The sequence below is a fragment of the Oryctolagus cuniculus genome, chromosome 11 (genome assembly GCF_964237555.1).
Source record: "Oryctolagus cuniculus chromosome 11, mOryCun1.1, whole genome shotgun sequence".
Taxonomy (NCBI): Eukaryota; Metazoa; Chordata; class Mammalia; order Lagomorpha; family Leporidae; genus Oryctolagus; species Oryctolagus cuniculus.
The window spans coordinates 106,679,932-106,705,033 of NC_091442.1; the positions used below are offsets into that span (position 1 = coordinate 106,679,932).

Sequence of the window (25,102 nt, forward strand, 5' to 3'; positions counted from 1 at the left end):
TCTCAAATCCAACCCTTTAATCTTCATTTCTAGCATCTCATTTCAGGTTACAAGGAAACCCTCAAATCTCCCCTCAACCAATCGCACCCTCTGCTTGGCCACAAGAATATTGTGTCTAAGACACAAACTGATGCTGCTGTATGGCACAGCAGATTAAGCTGCCACTTGGAATGCCGGCACGACATACCTGACTGCCAGTTCAAGTCCCAGCCACTCCACTTCTACACAGTTCCCTGCTAATGCACCTGGGAAGGCCGCAGAAGATGGCTTTTGTAATTGGGTCCCTACCACCCACATGGACGACCCGAATAGAATTCCAGTCTCCTGGAATTTGGCCTGCCTGAGTCCCAACCATTGTGGCCACCTGGGGAGTAAACAAGCAGATAGAACATCTCTCTCTCTCCTTATCTCTGTCATAATGTCTTTCAAATAAATAAATAATATTTTTAAAAATAAATAATAGGATATAGGGGTAGGCATTGTGGCATGGCGGGTAAAGCTGCCACTTTCAATACCAGCATCCCATATAGGTGCCAGTTTGTGTCCTGGCTGCTCTACTTCCAATCCAGCTCCCTACTGATGGCCTGGGAAAGGTGGCAGAGAATGGCCCCAAGTGCTTGGGCCACTGCAACTCTCATGGGAGACCTGGAGGAAACTCCTGGCTTCTGACTCCGGCCTGGCCCCAGTGCTATCTGGAGATCAAACCAGTAAATGGAAGATCTGTCTTTTCCTCTCTTTTTGTAACTCTTTCAAATAAATAAATAAATCTTTAAAAAAAAATAATAAGACACGAATCTATACATGCTGCTCAGTGCTGAAAATCTTCCAGCAACATCTCTGCCAACCCCTTTAGCCCAGTAGACAAGATTGCCCACGCCCCAAACTCTGCTGCTTCCTCCAACATCATTCCCCAGCCCTCTCACTCCTGAGTTTCACACCACACTGTTCACCTCTGCTTGCCTTTGTTCATGCGGATCCTTCTTACCTACAACACTTTCCCTGACCCTCTTTCCTAGGCGCAGGCCAGGACTCACAGCCCAAGTCACTTTCTCTACAAAGTCTCCCTTCTTGTTTCCCTATGACCCCTGGAACATGGCACAGTCATTTCACACTGACTCGTGGTATCTGTGTGCACCTGTCTCCCCAACAAGGTCACAAAATCCTAGAGTCCACAGACGGTGGGAAAGACTTGGAGTTGGGGGTCAGAGAACTAGAATCTAAGACTGAAATCAACTACTTCCTAGCTCTAAGGTTGCCTTGGGAATGTCACTTGGTCTTCATGAAGCTCAATGATCATTATATCTGATTCACAGGATTCTCTGATCAGAAGTGCTGGATAGGAGCTGGCACGGTGGTATAATGAGTTAGGCCACTGCCTGTGATGCCAGTATCCCACTTAGGTGCTGGTTCAAGTCCTGGATGTTTCACTTCCATCCAACTCCCTGCTAATGCACCTAGGAAAGCAACAGAAAATGGCCCAAGTGCTTAGGTCCCCGGCTTTGGCCTGGTCCAGTCCCAGCCACTGTGGCCATTTGGGGAGTAAACCAGCAAATGGAAGATCTCTCTCTTTCTGTGTACCTCTGACTTTCAAATATAAAAAAGTGTTAAATTAAATCATATGAGATGCCTGCTATTTCCTCAGCTTTAAGGTTAGTTCACCGGGACAAGTGTTTGGCACAGTAGGTACAATGCTGCTTGGGATACCCACATCCCACACCAGGGTGCCTAGGTTTGAGTCCCAGGTGCACTCCCAATTCCAGCTTTCTGTAATGAAAACCCTGGGAGGCAACAAGTGGTAGCTCAAGAAGCTGGGTACCTCCACCAATGTGGGAGAGCCTGATTTAGGCTCCTGGATTCAGTGTGGCCCAGCACTGGCTGTTGGATGCATTTGAGGTTGAACCAGCAGATGGAAGATCTCTCTCTATATATCTCTCTCTCTATCTATCTCTGTGTGTGTGTGTGTGTGTGTGTTCTGTTTCTCTCTCCTCTGTCACTGTCTTTTCCTCTTTTCTGTCTCTTTCTCCTATCTCTATCTCTGAAATTTTAAAACCCTGTCCTTACATTATTTCAGAAAAAAAGCTCAGTGATCTCTTAAAGTCCCTTCCAGGGTCAAAAGTTTTCTAGGCTCATGATAGCTACCATTTTCTTGCAACCAATACTGTTTACAAATTTGTAAATCATTGAAAATTATTAAACCTGGGGCCAGTGTTGTGCCCATAATGGGTTACACAGCTGCCAGTAGTGACAGCATCCATATGGGTGCCACTTCAAGTTCCAGCTGCTCCACTTCCAATCCAGCTCCCTGCTACCACTCCTGGGGAAAGCAGTGGAAGCTGGCCCAAGTCCTTGGGCCCCTGCACCCATGTGGGAGATCTGGATGAACCCTCTGGCTCCTGCCTCCTGGCTCCTGGCTCTGGCCTGGCCCAGCCTAGCTCAGCCCTGGCCAAGGCCATTTGGAGTCAACCAGTGCATGAAAGACATTTCTCTCTCTCTCTCTGCCTTTCAAATAAATAAATCTTTTTTTAAAATGACTAAACCTGACAATGAGTAAAACGGAAGCTGTGTGAACACACACACGCATCTTGTTGCTTAACCAGGGCCCTCCAAGAGCACTCTGATGCTCAGGACACACCCACGCCTGCAGCTGGCAGCCTCCTCTCCACTCTGCAGCCATCGTTCTGCTCCCAATGACTGGGTTCTGGCATGACTCAAAGTCAATTTGGTTTACTAGTCTAATCAGCTAACTTAATGAATTAATACACATTAATAAGAATGAGTGTGAAATGAGAGGGAACTGCTTGCTATGGAACCCAGGCTAAACCCCTGGGGAAGACTCAAAACCTTGAGCTGCCGAAAGGAATTAATTCTTTTAACTTTTGAGTAAGCAAGATGGTGCTACAGGACCAAGAGGGGAAATGAGGCAGCAGTCTGGAAGGATCCGGCGCACAGACTGCATCACAGTTGTTATCACCCTACAGAAACCCAAACCAGAACCCGTGGGCGATGCATCCAGAGAAAGACGACATCCAATTCCAGTCAGAGGGCCCACTGTAACAAAGAAAGAGACCTTGGTTCCACATCTAAAGACGTGGAGAAAGAACACACATTTGTGTTGAAGTTAAAACTCAAGCCCAAGGTCGGTCTGTGTCACTTGCCTGACTTTTGGATTCCTGGGCCAGTTGTTACAAAGAACAGGGTTCTAGCTGAGCATTTTTAAATTAAACACAGAGAAGGCACTGACTCACTCTGCTCAGTCACCCACCAGAGCCTTTGTCTACTTTCTTCCTTCTAAATTTGACTGAGATGGTTGGCATTTATTTTCTAAAAGAAATCCAGGGAGCGGGAAGTAACACAATGTTCATCTACCATCCTTCATCCAAAATAAACAGCTGAGAACAGAGCACTCTGCCTGCCGGGCTGGAACACAGAAAGGCCCAATTCTCTTCTTTCCTCCCCACGCAAATGGTTTCTCAATAGATGAATTCACAATGCTTATCAAAGAGGCAGATCTCTAGGACTGCTTGGTGTCAGAGGCAGCTTATAACATAAATCTCAAAAACCCTCATTTCAGAGTCAGGAGTCCTACTAACATCTCCAGGCTTAATAGTTTTATTAGGTTTAGGTGAATATTTGAAATTGGATCAAAGTTGAGAGGAGATGAGTTATAAAGGATATAGGAAAGAAAAAGACATTTATGAATAAATGCTTCATGAAAGGCGGGGGCAAGGAAAGAAGGGGAAGTGGGAGAGGAGGAGGAAGAGAAATGAAATTTAAGACTTACTGAAAACAACACGTGTGCACAGTTGCACACACGCTAACACACACACTCCTAGAAATCAGATATTTCCCCTGGGGCCGGTACTGTGGCATAATGGGCTAAGCCTCCACCTGCGGGTCCAGCATCACTGCAGGCACTGGTTAACATCCCGGCTGCAACCACTTCTGATCCAGCTCTCTGCTAATGGCCTGGGAAAGCAGTGGAAGGTGGCCCAAGTCCTTGGGTTCCTGCACCTGCATAGGAGGCCCTGAAGAAGCTCCTGGCTCCTGGCTTCAAAATGGCCCAGCTCCTGCCATTGTGGCCATTTGGGGAGTGAACCAGCAGATGGAAGACCTTTCTCTTTGTCTTTCCCTCTCACTGTCTATAACTCTACATCTCAAATAAATAAATAAATCTTTTTAAAAAAAGATTTGTTACCCTCTCACAAACTCAGTATTTTAATATATGCTTACTATAATCTCATGCATAAAAATGTTGTATTTATAACTAAAGTCTTAATTATCAAAACTGGCTGGAAGGCCCCTATTTTCATACTCCTGGAAGACTATGCTGTAGTCTATATGTGTATCACAGGTAGTAATAACAGACTAAGGAAGGTACCGAAATATTCAAGTGAGCAATTATCTTTGTTAACTTACAATACAAAATGGAATCTGAAAAGCCAACTAAAAATGATTCTTTTCAGCAGGGTAGAGTACACTTTGGGTTCTTTCTTTCAATACTGTTAGCCTGGAGCACAGCCTTGCTTCTGTCCAGAGAACACAAAGCAAACTGTGTCAATACCCAGACAGAACCTATTTAGCCACTTCCTCAGCCTCCCTGCACAAGCAGAACACTTACATACTGCTAGCACTGTTTCTGATGCAGCGACAATACAAAGAATAAATGATATGGCCCTGCTCCTCAGAGCTCAGGGTGTTTGAGAGCTCAAAATATGCAGAGGCGGCAAAAAGAAAATGAGTGTCAAAAGGGATCCTTTGTTAAAAAAAAAAAAAGAGGATCCTTTGTGACTCTGGATTCATAGCATTATTTCCAACTATTAGATTAGAAATCCCTTGTCAAGACTGTGCTAGAGGTAACTCTAGATTCCTGACACTTACCTGCTGTGCAAAAACCCTGCACTAGCTTTAGGCCGCTGTTATGTAAACATCTCAAATCCTTGTCCTGCTCTGGGTGCCCTGTGCCTGGCCCCAACACCTCTTTCACATGCCAGCCACACGGGCCTTCTTTTTTGTTTTTGTTTTTGTTTTATTTTCTTTTAAGAAACACATGGAGAGAACTCCCATCCACTGGATCACTCCCTGTGCCCTCAGTGGCAAGAACTGGGCCAGCCAGGCCAAAGGCTGGAGCCCAGGAACCAATGCTGGTCTCCCACGTGAGTGGCAGGAACCTAATTACTTTGTGCCATCACTACTGCTCTCAGGGTGTGCACTGGCAGGAGGCTGAAATCGGGAACCAGAGCTGGGAATCTAATTCAGGCACTCTGATATGGGATGCTGGCATCCAAATGGTAGCTTAACCCACTAAACTACAACATAAGCCCCAAAAACTTGTTTAAGAAGTTGCAAAAACACTGTGGTTGATACCACGACAGACGCTTTCTTACCTGAAAGTAAGTGACTATATCAGACTTCCACTAGAGCCCGTCCACCCCTGTTATTCCCAGTGCTGCATGAAGCAACTAGATCAGACAGACCAGCTCCTTGCCACACATTTGTTGCACACTTGCACCTGCATTTCGTAAGCAAAATGTTTCACTCACTCAACCCAGAAACCTTTACTGAAACGTGTGTGCACACAAGCACACACACTCACACACACTCCCAAACCTGACCACTAGAAAGGTTCTCCCCCTGCTGATATCCAGTATCTTAAGCTGTTTTCCTCCTCTGCGGGTGGGCAGGCTGGAAGCGATCATGTTTTATGGTAAAACAGAGGTACAAGCACACATGCTGGGAAAAGTGTTTGTTTGGTTTCCATCAGGGTTTCTCAGTCTCAGCGCTACTGATATTTCGGCTTGGATAATTTTTCGCTGGGGTTGGGGAGGAGAGGTGTTGCTGTCCTGGGCATTGTATGATGTTTCACGGCCATCAGGCAGGCTCCGCCCACTCAGTGACAGCTGCACTCTCCCCTTTACCCCCATAACACTCAGTCACTAAAAATCAAAAATTTCGCCAGTCTTTTGTTAGGATCAGAACCACCAGTAGTTGAAAGCCACTTGTTTAGGCTGAAGTACAGACTGTGCCCTGAGACACTGAGCCACCAGGACCCCTGAGAGTGCTCCACAATTTTCTGGTTGTGGCATTTAGAAAATGGGATTTCTCGACTGGATAAACAAAATGACCCACAGCTGGAGACACTCGCCCAAGGGCTCCACTCGTGCCCAAGGGCTGACGGGTCTCTGTTTGGCAAACCAGGCATCCATTCTTATTCAAGACACAAAGGTTGAGAAGCCCTGCCCCCTGGGACTCACATCTTGACTTCCCCATCCTGCCTAACCCTCTCCAGCTCTATGTGGCCTTTCTGGCCTGCTGTCCCAGCTTCCCAGTCAACTCTCCATTCTCAACTTCCAGGTTTGGCAGCAACACTCCTGGCCAATGACAGAACCTACTAGAATGGTGACTACATATAGAACAGGCTCATGGACCAGGGGCCAAGTAAGTACTGAGGCAGTAAAGGACACGGTCTGGGTGCTCTGGTGCATGGCAACAGCAAGGTGCAGAGAGGAGACCTCAGCATCCCTCCATAGTGACCCTGGGAGACTGACTTAAAGGGAAATAAAGTCCACCAGACTGAGCCAGTGCCAGGAGAAACCCAGTATTCACAATAACCTGTGGGGAATTATCAGTTTTGATTAAAAAAAGAATTGGAACAACACCCACGAATGGGAGAAAACAAAAGCAATAAGCAGCAAGAAGGATGAATGGGCACTACTCCATCCCCCTGGTGAGAGTAAAGCCTTCAATTTTTATTAATTTCTACTTTTAGCCTTTAGGGTTATTTATTCATTTGAGAGGCAAAGTGAGACAGCAAGAGCAGAGAGAGCTCCCATCCACTAGCTCACTCCCCCAATGCCTGCTAAGGCCAAGGCCAATCTTGAAAGCTGAGAACCCATCCAAGTCTCCTGCATGGACAGCTGGAACCCAACTACTCGAGCCAACATCTGCTGCCTCCCAGCACCTTCATTAGCAGTAAACCGTAGAGAGGTGTAAGAGAGGGAAAATCAAACCCAGGTACCTGATGGCGGACACAGGCACATTAGCCACTAGGCTACACACCCATCCCTAAGTTTAGAATGTTTATATTTAATTGAAAAGTGCTTTCAATCCTTTGGGTTAGGTCTAAGGCACTGAATCCTACATTTTATAGCTCAAATCAAGGATGCCCCGTGAGAAGCCATCTTGTTATTTCTGACTGAGTATTACATTAGTATCTTAGGAATAACATGAAGGTTATTCATCTATAAACAAAGTCTTAAGACAGAATTTGAAGAAAGGAGGAAAATCATACTGGTGAGACACAGGAATGGTTGAACACAGAGCTTAGTTTACAAATGAATGAGAAAGGGGAGGGAAAGATGTTTAAAAGATCTCTTTCCTACTAAGGGAAGATAAGTAGGCAACAAAAAAAAGTTGAAAGTATGTGCAACAGGAGCTACTTGTTTCAAAAACAAAGACTTTTAAATAAGCAAGGTACACACAAGAAACAAAGGGAAAAGTCACCTTCTTAGAAATAGATCAGAGCAGTTACCTAATTTACACAAGGTGTCACTGAGGCTGATGTTCAGCTGCTTCTGGACAAGTGAGGAGTTGACCAGAGTGCTTGCATTTTCCTTGATTTTTATCACTTGTTTATAGTATTCAATTACTTGCTTCCTTTGGGATCTAGAAAAGAAGAATTTAATTAAAGTTTTGCAAGAAGGATGTCTGCCATTCATTTAACAACCATTCACTAGCAGTAGGCACTAGGACTCAGGATCAAAGACAAGTAAGCCTAACCATTGCCCTAATAATTTCCTAAGGTGGGAGAAGAGATTGGAGAGAGAAGCAGGAGTCTACTCACGAAGGACATTGGCTGCAAACCTAAGGGGTCTGGACCTGGATTTTGAAGAGTTTCCATTAAGATAATAATAAAATCTGATTCGTACATTAGAAAACCCACTTTGGCAGAACTGCAGAACGAGCAGGTGAGGTACGGCTGAGACCAGTTAGTCCTTGGGAAGACTGATGAGGGTCCCACTATTACAGAGGCCACAGATGCAAGCAGTGAGATTGCTCAGTGTAGCATCGCACTGCATGTGGAGGTGCTGATGAGGGAGACTGCTGGGGACACTGATACCTGCCATGCAGTGGTGTGGTTAAGAGTTCAAGCACACCGGGTTCTAGTCCCAGCTGGGGCACCGGATTCTGTCCCGGGTGCTCCTCTTCCAGGCCAGCTCTCTGCTGTGGTCTGGGAGGGCAGTGGAGGGTGGCCCAAGTGCTTGGGCCCTGCACCCCATGGGAGACCAGGAGAAGCACCTGGCTCCTGGCTTCGGATTGGCGCAGCGCGCTGGCCGTAGCAGCCATCTGGGAGGTGAACCAATGGAAGGAAGACCTTCCTCTCTGTTTCTCTCTCTCACTGTCTAACTCTGCCTTTCAAAAAAAAATTCTTAAAAAAAAGGACATTATATTTTGATAAAATGTTCCATTCAGCAAGAAGACATAACAATCATAAATATATATGCACCCACTGCAAGACCACCCAGTTATATATAGCAAATACTATTATATCTAAAGGGGGAAATAAACTCCAATGCAATGTAGTGGGTGACTTCAACATCCCACTCTCATCAATGGACAGGTCATCCAGACAGAAAATCAATAAACATCGGAATTGAAACATACTATCAAACAAATGACCTAACAGAAATTTACAGGATATTTCATTCAAGATAGAGAATATACATTCTTCTCATCAGTACATGGAACATTTTCTACATCACATATTAGGCCACAAATCAAGTGTCAGAAAATTTTTAAAGATTGAAATCATACCATGTATCTTCTCAGACCACAGAGAAATAGAACCAGAAATCAACAAGAAGACTAGAATACTCAAATATTTGGAAATTAACAACATGCTACTGTATGATCAATGGGTTATTGAAGAAATCAAAAAGGAAATCAAAAACTTTCTTCAAATAAATGAAAATGAAAACACAACATATCAAAACCTGTTGGATACAGTAAAAGAAGTATTAACAGGGAAGTTTGTAAGTTTGTAGCATTAACTGCTTACATTAAGAAAGAGAAATGTCTCAAATTAAAGATCTAATGATGCCGATCTACAAGCAACTAATCTTTAAAAAAGAAGCTGAAAACAATTCCTGGAAAAAGGACAGTCTATTCACAAATGGTGCTAGGAAAACTGTAACTCTGCGTGCAGAAGTGTAAAGCAAGACTCTTACCTTACACCTTACACAAAAATCAACTCAACACGGATCAAGGATCTAAATCTACGACCTGGTACTATCAAATTATTAGAGGATAACAATGGGAAACTCTGTAAGACATTGGACTAGGCAAAGACTTCTTGGAAAAGACCCCAGAAGCACAGGCAATCAAATTCAAAACAGAGGAATGGGATTCCATCAAGCAAAGAAGCTTTTGCACTGCAAAAACGAAACAATTAGCAAAGTGAAGATGCAACCAACAGAATAGGAGAAAATATTTGCAATCTATACAACATATAAAGCATTAATATCCAGAATCTGATAAAGATCTCAAGAAACTCAACAACAGCAAAACAGTCAGTTAAGAAATGGGCAGAATCAGAGGACCACAGCTCCCTGTGCTTGGTGCTGCTACAAAAAAGCCACATACCCCAAGTCAGGCCAATCAGAATCTTCCCCCAGACTGTTCTCTGCAGGGCCAGTGTGAATGATGCATTGTCCCTTGCAAGAATATGAGTCTAAAGTTGCCACTAGACACATTTTCTACCTGCTCAAAAATTGATAAATTGGAAAGAATGAAGATAGATTTAAAAAAAAAAAAGTAGCAAAAGACACTAAGAAAAAGAATCCTGTAGTGTTGGGATCTTGTCAAGATGGGAAAAGACTGAAAATTGAAGGTCCCTATATTTATGTCTAAATATTTATGTTATTAATCAAGATAATAAACTGATAAACAAAAGAAAAGAAATGGGCAAAAGATGTTAATAGGCTTTTTCTTTTTTAAAGATTTATTTATTTATTTGAAAGGCAGAGTTAGAAGGAGAGCAGAGAGAATCTTCCACCTGCTGGTTCACTCCCCAAATGGCCACAACAGCTGGAGTAAGGCCAATTTGAAGCCAGGAGCCAGGAGCTTCTTTCAGCTCTCCCACATGGATGCAGAGGCCCAAGCACTTGGGCTATCTTTCACTGCTTTCCCAGGCACATTAGCATTAGTAGGGAGCAGGAAGCAGAGGTGGAGCAGAGGTGGAGCAGAGGGACTTGACTCAGCAGCTATACTGGAAATGGGCACTGCAGACAGTAGCTTAACCCACTATGTCACAGTGCCAGCCCCAAACAGGCATTTTTCAAAAGAGGGAATTCAAATGGCCAGCAGACATATGAAAAAATGCTCAGGATCACTAGCTGTTGGGGAAATGCAAATCAAAACCACAGTGAGGATTCACCTCTCCCCAGGTAGAACGGCTTTCATATAGAAATCAACAAACAATAAATGCAGACAAGGATGTGAGGAAAAAGGTACCCTAATCCACTGTTGGTGGGATTGTAAACTAATACAGCCATTGTAGAATACAGTATGGAAATACCTCAGAAAGCTGAAAATAGGTATACCATATGACCCAGCAATCCCACTAGTGGGAATTTACCTAAAAGAGATAAAATAAGCATACGAGGGCCGGCGCCGCAGCTCACTAGGCTAATCCTCCACCTTGCAGCGCTGGCACACTGGGTTCTAGTCCCGGTCGGGGCGCTGGATTCTGTCCCGGTTGCCCCTCTTCCAGGCCAGCTCTCTGCTGTGGCCAGGGAGTGCAGTGGAGGATGGCCCAAGTCCTTGGGCCCTGCACCTGCATGGGAGACCAGGAGAAGTACCTGGCTCCTGCCATCGGATCAGCGCGGTGCATCAGCCGCAGCGCGCTGGCAGCGGCGGCCACTGGAGGGTGAACTGTCGCTCCCCCTCTTCGTGGAGGAACGACACTAAGCCCTGCCTAGGCTTCATATCCGAGTCACGGCACCATTATGTCGCTCCCCGTCTTCGTGGAGGAGCAACACTAAACCCTGCCTAGGCTTCATATCCGAGTCACGGCACCATTATGTCGCTCCCCCTCTTCGTGGAGGAACGACACTAAGCCCTGCCTAGGCTTCATATCCGAGTCACGGCACCATTATGTCGCTCCCCCTCTTCGTGGAGGAACGACACAGGACCCTGCGCTGTTCTTTCGTCTGCTCGGCCCTCCCCGGGTTTGCTGCTGGTTCTTCCCGGGTTGGCTGCTGTCCCTTCCACCTCCATGGAAGGGCGGTTCCCCCTGGCCACTTTCCCCACTTCCGCAGGGGAGCAGCACACCGCCGGCCGGCTCTCTCGGGGGCTGCACAGGTGTTCCCTCAGATGTTCCCCTTAGATGTTCCTGGTGCATGCCGTCTCTCTCCTCCTTTATAGTCCTCCTCTGCCAATCCCAACTCGGCTGCCCACACGCCGAGTACGCTGCTCTCCTCCAATCAGGAGCAAGTCCTACAGTTTATTGGCTGAACTGGAGGCAGCTGTGTAGAAGCTGTTTTCTTCTCTCCCAGCACCATATTGTGGGAGAGCAGATGCATAGAATAAGTCTTAATTCCAGTAACTTAGTCTAGTCCGAGTTGCTCCCCACATGAACCAATGGCAAAGGAAGACCTTTCTCTCTGTCTCTCTCTCTCACTGTCTACTCTGCCTGTCAAAAAAATTTTTTTAAAAAATCAGCATATGAAAGAGTTATCTGAACCCCAGGTTTATTGCACCTCAATTCACAATAACTAAGATATGGAATCAAACCAGATGTCCATTAATTGATGGTTGGATAAAGAAATTGTGAGATATAGATAGATACATAGATAGATATAATGGAATACTACTCAGCCATAAAAAATAATGAAATCCTGTCTCTCACAACACAATGGATAGAACTAGAAATCATTATACTTAGTGATAAATAAGCCAGTCCCAAAAAGACAAATACCATATGTTTTCCATGGTCTGTGATAGCTAATATAGGAGCAAAATTGACATTTTGAGATTTGATAATTATTTATAGCGCTTGTCTCAACTGTTGAGAAACAGTGTTGTTTCTTTTACTACTTGTTCAACTCTTTACTTATTATAGGGTTAATCTTATAAGTACAAAGTAAACTGAAAGTAGATCATTGTAAAAATTAAGAGAGAGTAAGAGGGGAAGGAGGAGGAAGGGTAAGAATGTGGGCAGGAGGGAGGGTGGGAAATATCACTATGTAACTAAATCTGCAAGTATGACATGCATGAAATTTATTTACCATAAAATGCAAATTTTTTTACCTTAAAAAACCTAATGATGCATCTTGAAGACTTACAAAAACAAGAAAAACCAAACCCCAAATCAGCAGGAAATAAGCAATAATAAGGATCATAGCAGAAATAAATGAAACTAAAAAAAGTACAAAAGAGCAACGGAAAAAAAATGGTATTTTTGAGAAGATAAGCAAAATAGATAAATCACTAGCCAGACAAAAAAGAAAAAGGTGAAAAAACTCAAATAAATAAAATTAGGGATGAAAAAGGAGACATTACAACTGATACCGCTAAAATACAAAAGATCACAGGAAACTACTATGAAGAACTATATGTTAATAAATTGGAAAGCCTCAAAGAAATGCATAAATTCCTGGATTCATATAACCTATCAAGATTAAATCAAAAAGATATAGACAACCTAAAAAGATCCATAACAAGACATGAGATTGAAGCAGTAATCAAAAGTCTTCCATCAACAAAAAGTCTGGGACTGATGGCTTTACTACTGAATTCTACAAAACATTCAAAGAAGTAACCCCAATACTCTTCAGATTATTCCAAAATATTGAACAGGCTGGAACTTCGCAAAATTTTTTATGAGGCCAGCATTACTTTGATATTAAAACCAAACAAAAACATGATATATATAAAAAAAACTTACAGACTTATATCCTTCATAACATAAATGCTAGATTCTCAACAAAATACTAGCAAATCAAATCTAAAACCACATTACATTAAGTGGGATTTATCCTAGAAATCCAAGGGTGATTCAACATTCACAAATCAATAAACATCATAAATCACATCAATAGAATGAAGAACAAAATCCATAAAGTCATTGCCATAGACACAGAGACAGCATTTTATAAGATTCAACACCCCTTCATGATAAAAACCCTTCACAAATTATGTCTAGAAGGAACACTGCTCAAAATTATAAAGGCTACATATCACAAACCAACAGCCAATATCGTATTGAATGAAGAAAAACTGAAAGCATTTTCCCTCAGATCTGGAACAAGACAAGGAAGTCCACTTTTGTCAGTCTTATTTAATACAGTACTGGAAGTTTTAGTAAGAGGGATTAGAGAGGAGAAATAAATAAAGGGCATCAAAATTGGAAAAGAGGAAGTCAAATTATCCGTATTTGGAGATAACATGATGTTGTGGCCGGCGCCGCGGCTCATTAGGCTAATCCTCCGCCTTGCAGCGCCAGCACACCAGGTTCTAGTCCCGGTCGGGGCGCTGGATTCTGTCCCGGTTGCCCCTCTTCCAGGCCAGCTCTCTGCTGTGGCCAGGGAGTGCAGTGGAGGATGGCCCAAGTCCTTGGGCCCTGCACCTGCATGGGAGACCAGGAGAAGCACCTGGCTCCTGCCATCGGATCAGCGCGGCGCGCCGGCTGCAGCAGCCATTAGAGGGTGAACCAACAGCAAAGGAAGACCTTTCTCTCTGTCTGTCTCTCTCACTGTCCACTCTGCCTGTCTGCCTGTCAAAAAAAAAAAAAAAATGATGTTGTACAAGGAAAAATCTAAATACTCCACCAAAAAGCTGTTAGAACTGATAAGGCAATTCAGTCAAGTTGCAGGTTACAAAAAAAACATACCAAAAACAGTAGTTTTTTTGCATGCTAATGATGAACTCACAGAAAGAAATGGAGAAAGAAATTCCATTCACAATAGCCACAAAAAATAATCAAATGTTTAGGAATAGGGGCTGGTGCTGTGAAACAGCAGGTTAAAGCCCTGGCCTATAGCGCTGGCATCCCACATGGATGCTGGTTTGAGTCCTGACTGCTCCATTTCTGATCCAGCTCCCTGCTGATGTGCCTGGGAAAGCCGCAGAACATGGCCCAAGTGTTTGGGCTCCTGCAGACACATAAGAGACCCATATGAAGCTCCTGGCTCCTGGCTCTGGCCTGGCCCAGCCCCAGTCATTGCAGCCATTTTGGGATTGAACAAGTGGATAGAAGACATTCTCTTTCTCTTTCTCTCTCTCTCTCTCTCTTTCCCTCTCCCTCTTCTTCTCCTTCCCCACAATCTCTCTATAACTCTGCCTTTCAGGACTAAGAGTCAAAGGGAGCACATAAGCAAGTCTAGTACCTGCTAACACTAACCGATAGAATAAATAAAGGGGAGAGTGGTCCAACATGGGAAGTAAGATACTCAGCAGACTCCTAGAATGGCAGATGTCCTGAATGGCACTCTGGCCTCAGAATCAGCCCTAAAGGCATTCGGATCTGGCTGAAAAGCCCATGAGAGTATTTCAGGCATGGAAAGCCAAGACACTCTGGCAAAAGATCTCTGTGAGTGAGATCTCAGTGGAAAGAACAGGTCTTCAAAGAAGGGGGTACCTTTCTCTGAAGGGAGGAGAGAACCTCCACTTTGACTATGACCTTGTCTAAACAAGATAAGAGTCGGAGAACTCGGGGGGCTTCCATAGCCTTGGAAACTCATGACTGGAGCATAGGGGGATTGCTGATGCCATAGACAGGAGTGTCAATTGGTAAAGTCAACAACAGGAGTCACTGTGCACTTACTCCTCATGTAGGATCTCTGTCCTTAATGTGCTGTGCATTGAGATTTAATGCTATAACGAGTACTCAAACAATATATTTCACTTTGTGTTTCTATGGGTGTGCAATCTGTTGAAATCTTTACTTAATGCATACTAAACTGATCCTCTGTAAAAAAAAAAAAAAAGAAATTATCAACTCCCAACTTGACTCTCACTGGGATTAAACATGACAATAGGTCTGATCTGATTTCATCATCATTAAAAAAAAATCATCCATTATTTTTCACTTTATGTTTCTGTGTGGGAGCAAACTGTTGAAATCCTTACTTAATGTATACTAAGCTGATCTTCTGTATATTAAGATAATCGAAAATGAATCTTGATGTGAATGGAAGGGGAGAGGGAGTGGGAAAGGGGAGGGTTGTGGGTGGGAGGGACGGTATGGGGGGGAAGCCATAGTAATCCATTATTCGTACTTTGGAAACTTATATTCATTAAATAAAAGTTAAAAAAAAAACTCTGCCTTTCAAATAAATAATTTTTTTTATTTGAAAGGTAGAGTTATACACAGTAAGAGAGAGAGACAAAGAGAAAGTTCTTCCTTCCATTGGTTCACCCCCCAAATGGCTGCCATGGCTGGAGCTGAGCCAGTCCAAAGCCAGGAGCCAGGTGCTTCCTCCCAGTCCCCCATGCGACTGCAGGAGCCCAAGCACCTGGGCCATCCTCCACTGCCTTCCTGGGTCACAGCAGAGAGCTGGACTGGAAGAGGAGCAACCGGGACCAGAACCGGGATGCCAGTGCCGCAGGTGGAGGATTAACCAAGTGAGCCATGGCACTGGCCCCCAAATAACTAAATCTAAAAAAATATTTAGGAATATTTTCTACAATAAAAAATTTCTAACATTGATGAAAGAAATAATCAAAAACACAAAAAATGGAAAAATATTCATTGCTCATGGATCAGAAGAATCAATATTAATAGGGTCAGTAACACTGCAGGCAGAACTGTAAATTTCCTTTTAGACATGCCACCTACCTTCTATTCAGGCCAGCTCCCCTTCCAGGCCAGCTAGGTAATGGAAGTCAACAGTATATTCCCTAAGAAGGTTCACAGCTCCCTTATGATGTCTCTTCAAGTACCCCATGTAAAGAGATAGATAGGTCTGGGCATCATACCTGCCTTAAATTAGCCCACCTGGTTATTATCAAGCCCATCCTGTCAGTTTCTATTTGGTTCTCAATGGGAAAACTTCTCTTGGTTTAGTCAGCACCTTTCTAAGGTCCTCTAATAATGACTCTGTCCTTTGTTTTAGACCCTGTGTTTTTAATCTCTCTCCAGACTTGAAACAGTGAGATTCTAGAAGGCCATGCACATGAAATCTTGGATGGAAGCAGTTTCTACAAGCTGGCACTGCGTCTCCCTCAAAAGGCCATCTTCTGCTAGAACCCTGTCTTAACTGCCATTCTCAATGACGCCCCTTTTCAGCATGAAGTAACCAGAGTGGCCATTACCTAGTTCCCCTAACAGAAGTTAGTGTCCATTCTTCTAGGGGAGGGAGTGTGAGGAGCAGACAGGTTAATAGGCAATCACATTGGTCCCAGTGGAATTTAGGGTGCAAAATGCTTGCTTTCCCCAAAGGCTACCTTTAGCAAGATTAAAAGTGCCTGCCCCATTCCTTAGGAACTTCCATTCTTATCATGAGAATAACAAGAGAGTGGTGACTCCATCCTTCTGAGCTCCCAGTTCACTGTAAAACAAAGTAGGCATCCCACCCTTCTGATGGCTGTTTCGTTTTATCATGAGTAAGCCAACAGGGTAACAAGATTACAAGTCACGTATTTTGATGGGTTTTGTCCCTGCCTTGAAATTGAATGTCAAGCTGGTAAGTTTTTTCTTCCCCAAAATTGTGCTTAAAAACCCCTTTAGCCAGCCCCTTCAACAATAATAACAAAAAAACCAATCCAGTTGAGAAATGGGCAAAGGACTTTAATAGACCTCAAAAGAAGAAAGAGAAATGACCAACAAATATATGAAAAGAACGCTCATCATCACTAGCCATCAGAGAAATGCATATCAAAACCACAATGAAACATCTCCTCACCACTCTCAGAAGGGCTAAAATCCAAAACACAGAGAGTAACAAATGCTGGTGAGGATGTGGACAAAGGGGAACACTTATACACTGCTGGTGGGAATGTAAATTAGTGCAGCACTGTGGAAAACAGTGTGGAGATTTCTTAAAAAGTTAACAATAGACTTGCCATTTGATCCAGCAGTCCCACTATTGGGTATAAACCCAAAAGACTTGAACACAGTATATCAAAGAGACACCTGCACCACCATGTTTATAGCAGCACTGTTCACAATAGCCAAAACTGGACTCAACCACGGTGTCCATCACAGGATGAATGGATAAAGAAAATGTGGCATATATACACAATGGAATATTATTCAGCTATAAGAAAGAATGGAATTCTACCATTTGCAACAAAATGGACAGTACAGGAGGAATCATGTTGAATGAAATAAAGGAAGCTAAAGTTTAAAAAACAAACAAAAAGGAGCAAAGAAAGACACATCTGTGTCTGTCCGTATTGCTGCAAATATAGTTGTGTAAAACTTTGTTATATACCTTTGTGAAACCAATGGTTAGGAACGTTACACTACTGTAGTTTTAATGATGTCATTAGTCTAAAATTTACTGTACATGGGTGAAATGGTCATTTTTTGTTTATAACCATTGTCCATATTCCCAGTAAACAGGGTCTTTTTGCTTTTAACTTATTAGACTTACTCAGTGAAGTAGTAAGCCTTTCTACTGTCACAAAAATAACAAAAAAAGAAAGGGAGAAGGAAGGAGGGTGGACGGGAGAGAGTGGAGTGAGAAAGGAAGGGGCTATTACTGTGTTCTTAGAAGTGCACCTACAAAACACATTGAATCTGTTAAAACTAATTAAAAATTAAAGAAAGAAAACAATGATAGCATCACACTTCTTTGCCCTTTCCCTACTGCCAAACCTCTGTGCTTCTCGTGGGCCTAAGACTTCCTTTGAATACATTACGCTCAGTTCCCTGACAAACAGAGCGGGACTTGACTCTCAGGCAAGTCAAACTCCCAAGCTTCTGAGCAAGGCTGGAGCCAAAGAAGTGAGACGCCCCTAGTGGGTAATCTCAGGCCTCCTGCCGCTGCGGTCTCTTTTTTTGGGTGAGGGGGATAACACATTTCTTGACACATCTCATAAAAACTTACTTTTCACTATCACTTTGTGAAAAAAACAGTAAATCTGCTAAAAATTCCATAATTTCTGCAACTCGCATGCTTTTCTCACCAAACAAACTTCTCCTGATATTTAAGCACTCTTGAAGTTTCACTCTTGCAAAAGAAGTATTTCCGGCAACCAAACTGGAAATAAAACACGTGTGTTATTTGCTGGCATGACACATGCTGGCTACATTCACTGTGCTACCAAAAATAATTCTCTTAAATAGCCTTTATTTTGTGCGGTAACTTGTACTGGAGAAATAAAAAGAATAGTTGATAATAGCAGAAATGCCAGAACATAGTATATACATGTTTGTAAAGAAACTGTGGCACTATTTCCAACCTCAGTACACTGGCCTCTGGGCCACATGGTTCTTCGTTGTAGGGGATTCCCTGGACATTGTATAATGCTTAGCAAAATCCTGGCATCTAACGACCAGCTGTCAACAGCGATCCCCCTAGTTATGACTATCAACAATGTCTCCAGACACTGCCGCAAGTCCCCTAGGTGAAGGGGCAGGCCTCAAATTGCCCCTGGTTAAGAACCACTAAGCTAAAGGATGGAAATGCTAAAGGTCACCTAGATGGGAAATGGATTAGCAGGTGTGGGTTAAGCACACTGATCATAAGAGGAAGCTCTAGTATGGAAAACATAACAATTTTAGAAACCAGGTTTACATGAGAACACCTTCCGTGTATTTCATAGTAGCTTGATCACAGGGATTGTTACTCAGGAATTTGGAAACTTCCGTAGCATATTCCAAAACATGATTTTCCTTTAAGTACTCCTCAGACGCTGTCTTGGCCAGGTTACTCAGCACTTTGACTGCAGGGAATAAATTTTGGCAAAGAATGTGATGCTTAGAGGATTTTTTCCCCACAAAAGAGTTAAGATATCAATAGGCATAGCATTTCACATAATTTCATCACTGCCAATAGCCAGGTGTTTCTCTTAATAAAATCAACTCTTGACCTACACTGCTTTTCATACCATGCTTTTGTGAATGCAGAGCAGTTAGAGGGTCCAGGAGCCAAATTCATACCTTAAAAACAAATTCTGCGTCTGTTTTGCCAACAAATAGGTCAGAAATAGAGTGGGCATATAGATATAGTGAAGCCATTCATCGCCTTGGTAACCGAGTCCTACAGAAGATCGCCAGCACAGTTCTACAATAAGATACAGCAAAACTATACAATCTTACGACAAGCACCACACAAATACACAGCCCACAAACCCAGTTACTACAAAATGAGCTGGACCTGGACCCACCCAGCCTTGGGAATGCAACCTCTACAAAGGCTTGGCAATGCTACTCCTTTATTTGTTTTTTTTTTTTTTAATTTATTTGGAAGTAAATGAGAGAGAGAGAGAGCACGAGAGAGAGAGAGAGAGAGAGAGAGAGAGAGAGATTGTATCTGCTGGCTCACTCCCCACATGTCCATTACAGCTGGTGCTGGGCCAGGCCACAGCCAGGAGCCTGGAACTCCATCCAGGTCTCCCATGTGGGTGGCAGAGACACACACCTGCTGCCTCCCAGGGTGTATTACAGGAAGCTGGATCGAAAGCAGAGTAGGCCAGACTCAAACCAGGCACTCTGATACAGGATGTGGTCCTTATAAGCAAAGGAAACTGGGACTATGGACATGAGTATGCACACACAAACAGCCAGGGAAGGCCACAGAGGACACAGAAGGAAGGCACCGTCCGGAAGCCATGGAGAAATCTCAGGAGAAACCAACCCTACTGACCCCTTGACCCCTCACTTCCTGTCGCTCCCCGTCTTTGCAGAGGAACGACACAGGACCCTGCGCTGTTCTTTCGTCTGCTCCCCTCCCCGGGTTTGCTGCTGGTTCTTCCCGGGTTGACTACCGACCCTTCCACCTCCGTGGAAGGGCGGTTCCCCCTGCCACATTCCCCACTTCCGCGGGGGAGCGGCACACCGCCGGCCAGCTTTCTCGGGGGCTGCACAGGTGTTCCCTCAGGTGTTCCCTCAGATGTTCCCCTTAGATGTTCCTGGTGCATGCCATCTCTCTCCTCCTTTATAGTCCTCCTCTGCCAATCCCAACTCGGCTGCCCACACGCCGAGTACGCTGCTCTCCTCCAATCAGGAACAGGATCAGCTCCTGGAGGTCAGCACTCAAGTTGGCAAGAGACAGCTGCATAGAAGCTGTTTTCTCCTCTCCCAGCGCCATATTGTGGGAGAGCAGATGCATAGAATAAGTCTTAATTCCAGTAACTTAGTCCAGTCCGGGTTGCTCCCCACAGATCCCCCTTTCTTTTTATTTTTTGTTGTTGATACACGCCTGTCTTCGGTGTCCCGCGGCACACACTCTGCTCTGCTTGCTAGAGTTGCCCACAGGTGCTTACAAGTCCTATCAATCAGGCAAACCGAATCCGGGTCCTCTCTTCGCCATGTTGTGAGGAGGTTTTTAGGCGCTGATGCGTGCCTGTGTTCAGTGCCCTGCAGCGCATGCTCTGCTCTGCTAGAACTGCCTGCAGGTGCTTACAAGCTCTATCAGGCAAACCGAATCCAAGCCTTCTCATTGCCGTATTGTGGGGAGACTTATTGCTGTTAATTCGTGCCTGTCTTCGGTGACCTGCGGCGCATAAGCTGCTAGCCGCCCGCAGGTGCTCACCACCTCCCTAATCAGGCAGACCGAATCCAAGCTCTCTCATTGCTGTGTTGTGGGGAGGCCTTTCTCTATTTCTCTATCTCCGGGCATTCCTATTTCTCCTATTTTACTTCTATCTACCAGCATTCCTATTTCTCTCATTTTACTTCTAAAACTTCTGTTTCTCTTATCCCTGCGGCTTCCCGGCACCCGCCCCGAGGCTGCTTCTCAGCGGCTTCTCGGCTCTGAGCCGCTTCAGCCAGCTTCTCTCATCTGCGCGGCTTCCCAGCTTCGCGCCCGCACCACGGCCTCACACCAGCCCAGCGTTCCCTATCTACTTGTGCCCCGCACGCTCTCTCTGCGCGCGGCAGCCTCAGCGAGTCACACAGCCCCAGCTCACGTTTCCGCCACTAGCATTCAATCCAAGTTTCCCGGGCTAACCTGGCGAATTCAACCCAGCTCACGTTTCCGCCCCACGATTTGGCTTCCCGTCCTTTGCTCCCCGGGCTAATCTGACGGATTCCAACCTGGCTTACGTTTCCGCTTCTGGTTTTAACTTTTCGCCCCTTATTCCCAGGCTAACTCGACGAATCCCAAAGTAGCTTTCGTCTCCGCCTCAGCCTGCCCCCGCGGCTTCAATTTCCCTAACATTTTTCTCTACCCGGTATATTTCCCTAAGTTTTCTTCCAACAATATTCCTCCCTCATTTCTCCTGGCTTCTCCCCACAGTCCGTATCCGAGTCCGTTTGTTCTAGCTTTCACTTTCGCTTTCGACCTTAGAGATTTCTCCCAGCTTCCCCCCGTAGTCCATATCTGAGTCTATGCCTAGGCTTTCAATAGCTTCTTCCGGCACCTTTTTTGTCCGGCTTTTCCCTAGGCTGTTTGCTAGTCTCTCTCTCCGATATTTTCCACTTCTTCCCGTTTCTTCCCTCCTAGGTTTCCTATCCGAGTCACGGCACCATTATGTCACTCCCCGTCTTCGCAGAGGAATGACACAGGACCCTGCGCTGTTCTTTCGTCTGCTCAGCCCTCCCCGGGTTTGCTGCTGGTGCTTCCCGGGTTGGCTACTGTCCCTTCCACCTCCGTGGAAGGGCAGTTCCCCCTGCCACATTCCCCACTTCCGCGGGGGAGCGGCACACCGCCGGCCAGCTTTCTCGGGGGCTGCACAGGTGTTCCCTCAGGTGTTCCCCTTAGATGTTCCTGGTGCATGCCATCTCTCTCCTCCTTTATAGTCCTCCTCCGCCAATCCCAACTCGGCTGCCCACACGCCGAGTACGCTGCTCTCCTCCAATCAGGAGCAGGAATAGCTCCTGGAGGTCAGCACTCAAGTTGGCAAGAGACAGCTGCGTAGAAGCTGTTTTCTCCTCTCCCAGCGCCATATTGTGGGAGAGCAGATGCATAGAATAAGTCTTAATTCCAGTAACTTAGTCCAGTCCGGGTTGCTCCCCACACTTCCAGTCCCAGAACCGTAGGAAACAAGCTTCTATTGCTAAGCCCTCTCGTGTGTTCTACATTGGTTTGTGCAGTAATGTTCTGAGAAGGTGTTACCAGAGCATTGCCAGCAGCCCAGAAAAGCAGGCTTAACTCCCTGTGCTATGCAATTCAGACTTAGTTATAACGGAATTCCATTCCATCATCAAGCAGCACTCTTAGCATCATCATTTGTGCCTAATTCCCTGCCCAGTGAGCACCACACTCTTCCATGCCTCCCATCTGCGGTCCTGTGCTTGCACTTGGACATCAGAGCAGGACAGCCACATAACTGGTCTCCCTACATCCCACCATGAATCCATTCTAGACAGAGCAGCAAAAGTGATCTCAAGATAGAATTTAGATAATGTCATTCCTACCCTGACTCCCTGCAATGGCTTCCCCTCCCACTTGGAATAAAAATCCCAGTGTGTGCCCAAGGCTCAAGACCCAAACTCTGCATAGTCTGGGCCCAGCCACCTCCAGCTATTTGCTCACAGAGGCTTCCTTCCATTCTTGGGGCAGACCCAGCACTGCTCCACGTCAGGGTTCTACACATGCTGCTCCCAGCACTGTCCCCAGCATGCCTTCTGCCATCCACAAACAGATCCACACACACACGCATGTATACTCTAGCTCCACCTATCTCTCATGTGCACCTGAAATCATTTCATAGTTTGGCTCACTTGTGTTCTGTGTGTCACCTCCTTAGAAAGCAGAGTTGGTGTTTCTGTCTTGATCGCTGTTCTAGACTCAGTGCAGCTCCTGGGGCACAGCAGGTGCTCAAGAAATATTTCTTACATGTGTGACCTCTGGTCCAGCTGGAATCCTCCTCCACCTTCTGTATCTGCTTACCCTGGCCCCAAGTCCCTATCACACTGCAACTATGGTGTGATTCTATCAATGCTTCCACTCATGACACTGATGCCTCCTAGTATCCCATTTAGCCAAGATAGCCCCACCACAGCCTATTGATTTGACCTCCCCGTGTAGATCAAGCTGGGTCCACCTGTCCCCTTGGAATTCTACACTGTGGACTGCCCAGCTGCCCTGGAGGACCAGGCCCTGCTTATACATAAAGTGTCCCTGGTTCCACCCTGGTTTCCCCTTGCACTAGGGCAATTTGAAGTTAGGCTCCACATATTGAGAATCAAAGCTTCGTAAATGTCTAGAAGATATTCTGCGTGAGGCCTAGTATGGACTCCATAGCACCACATATACTAAGTGCCAAAGTCGAAAGTACTTTATTTAATCTCTCTGACCTTCAGGTTCCCCATGTGTAAAAGGGGAGTTACAATGCACGCCACATGAGGCATAGTTCAGGACGTAAGGAATTATGAGTATAAGAGCTCAACAAATAATCAATATTACTATGAAAAGGAATTGGCAGATGAGAACCTCGGAGTGAACAGCTTGCCCAAGGTAACCTTTGATCCTCTAGAAGTGTTAGCAGACTGCAAAAACAGCTGCACCTCCTACACAAGCCTGCACCTACTGCCACCATGCATTGCGACTCTGCATCTCCTCCCATCAGAGGCGAATGAAGCCTGCTGACTGTCAAATGCTGCAGAAGCAGGCATGGACCAGTTCTGAGCCCAGGCCCAGGCTTCTGCTCACCCTCCTGGAAGCCTATGACTTGTCAAGTGCACAGGTCCAGGCCACGCTCCCGGAGGATGAAGAACACATGGCCCAGCCACCCCCATCACCTCAGCTAGACAATCCCCAGATACCTAACTGAGGTCCTTAACTCAGCCAGCCCCACTGACTCTGCCAGTAGATTTGGCTGCTTGCACAAGCCAGACCCAAATCTGCTGGGCTGACCCTGAAGTCACACCCTCACACCCCCCACCTTCTCAGGAGCAGCTGTCAGAACAAGGAGCACTTTGTGTTCAATCCTCACACGCCCACCAGCCTCCTGCCCTGACACAGCAAGCAAGCAATGCACAGGCGTCTATTTCCACCTTCTTGCGGGAGGAGTCGGACTCTGTGAAACACAAGAAGTTATTGCTCCCTCTGCATGGTTCTGCTGTACCTTTCTGCTTCATCAAGTCCTGGCTGTTTCTCAAGTCACTGAGTGAAAAACACAGCAGGTTTGACCATGCTTTTTGGAAATACTGGCAGCTCTCCTGAGTCATGCCAATTTCAAGATACAGTTCTCCGGCCGCGTTCTGTACTTTGACAAGCATCTCTTTCGTGGACCGGCTCTGTACAAAGTAGAAAGGGAATCGCTGCTGAGGGAACACGGATCTGGAAAGGGTACAGCCGCCAGACACCTCCCCCCCAAGAAAGGCTCATTTCGTAATGAACTTGGAAAAGATGGTATGCGTTACATCGTTTCTCAGGGAACTATACATGTTTATAAAATAACAGTTATGGTGAAATATTTATTGGGAGACGTTGCAAACTAAAAACACAATTTGGAAATTGTTTTCACAACTTAATAACAAAAATTTTCGAAGAATAACGACCATATTTTATGCATGGTAATGATTCCAAGAGGAGCCTTATGCAGAATTCAAAAGAACAACTGGAAATGCTACTGGGATTCAAATGTGACCAGAGTGCTGCTACCTTTATGTCTGACACACTATTGCTTAGCTATGAATTTAAGGGACCGGGCTGTGGTGTAGTAGGTTGAGCCTCTGCCTGCAGCACCAGCATCCCCATATGTGCACCAGTTCAAGTCCCAGTTGTTCCACTTCCAATCCAGCTCCCTGCTAATGGCCTGGGAGAGCAGTGGAAGATGGCCCAAATGTTTGAGCCCCTGTACCCTGTGGGAGATCTGGATGAAAGTCCTAGCTCCTGGCTCCTGGCTTCAGATTGGCCCAGCTCCAGCTTTTGCAACCATTTGGAGAGTGGACCAGTGGATGGAAGACCTGTGTGTGTGTGTGTGTGTGTGTGTGTGTGTGTGTGTAGCTCTACTTCTCAAATTAGTAAATCTTTAAAAATAAATAAAT

At 45.2% G+C, this 25,102-nt stretch overlaps 1 protein-coding gene across 1 annotated transcript in view; it reads right to left on the minus strand.

Moving 5' to 3' along the window:
• Window positions 1–25,102, minus strand: part of LOC100355689 (putative tetratricopeptide repeat protein 41) — a 91,849-nt gene that overhangs the window by 3,714 nt on the left and 63,033 nt on the right. Inside the window, 4 exon segments of the mRNA XM_017342068.3 lie at window positions 7,529–7,662; window positions 18,051–18,203; window positions 18,741–18,888; window positions 24,178–24,349. Coding sequence (XP_017197557.2) covers window positions 7,529–7,662; window positions 18,051–18,203; window positions 18,741–18,888; window positions 24,178–24,349 — 607 coding nt within the window.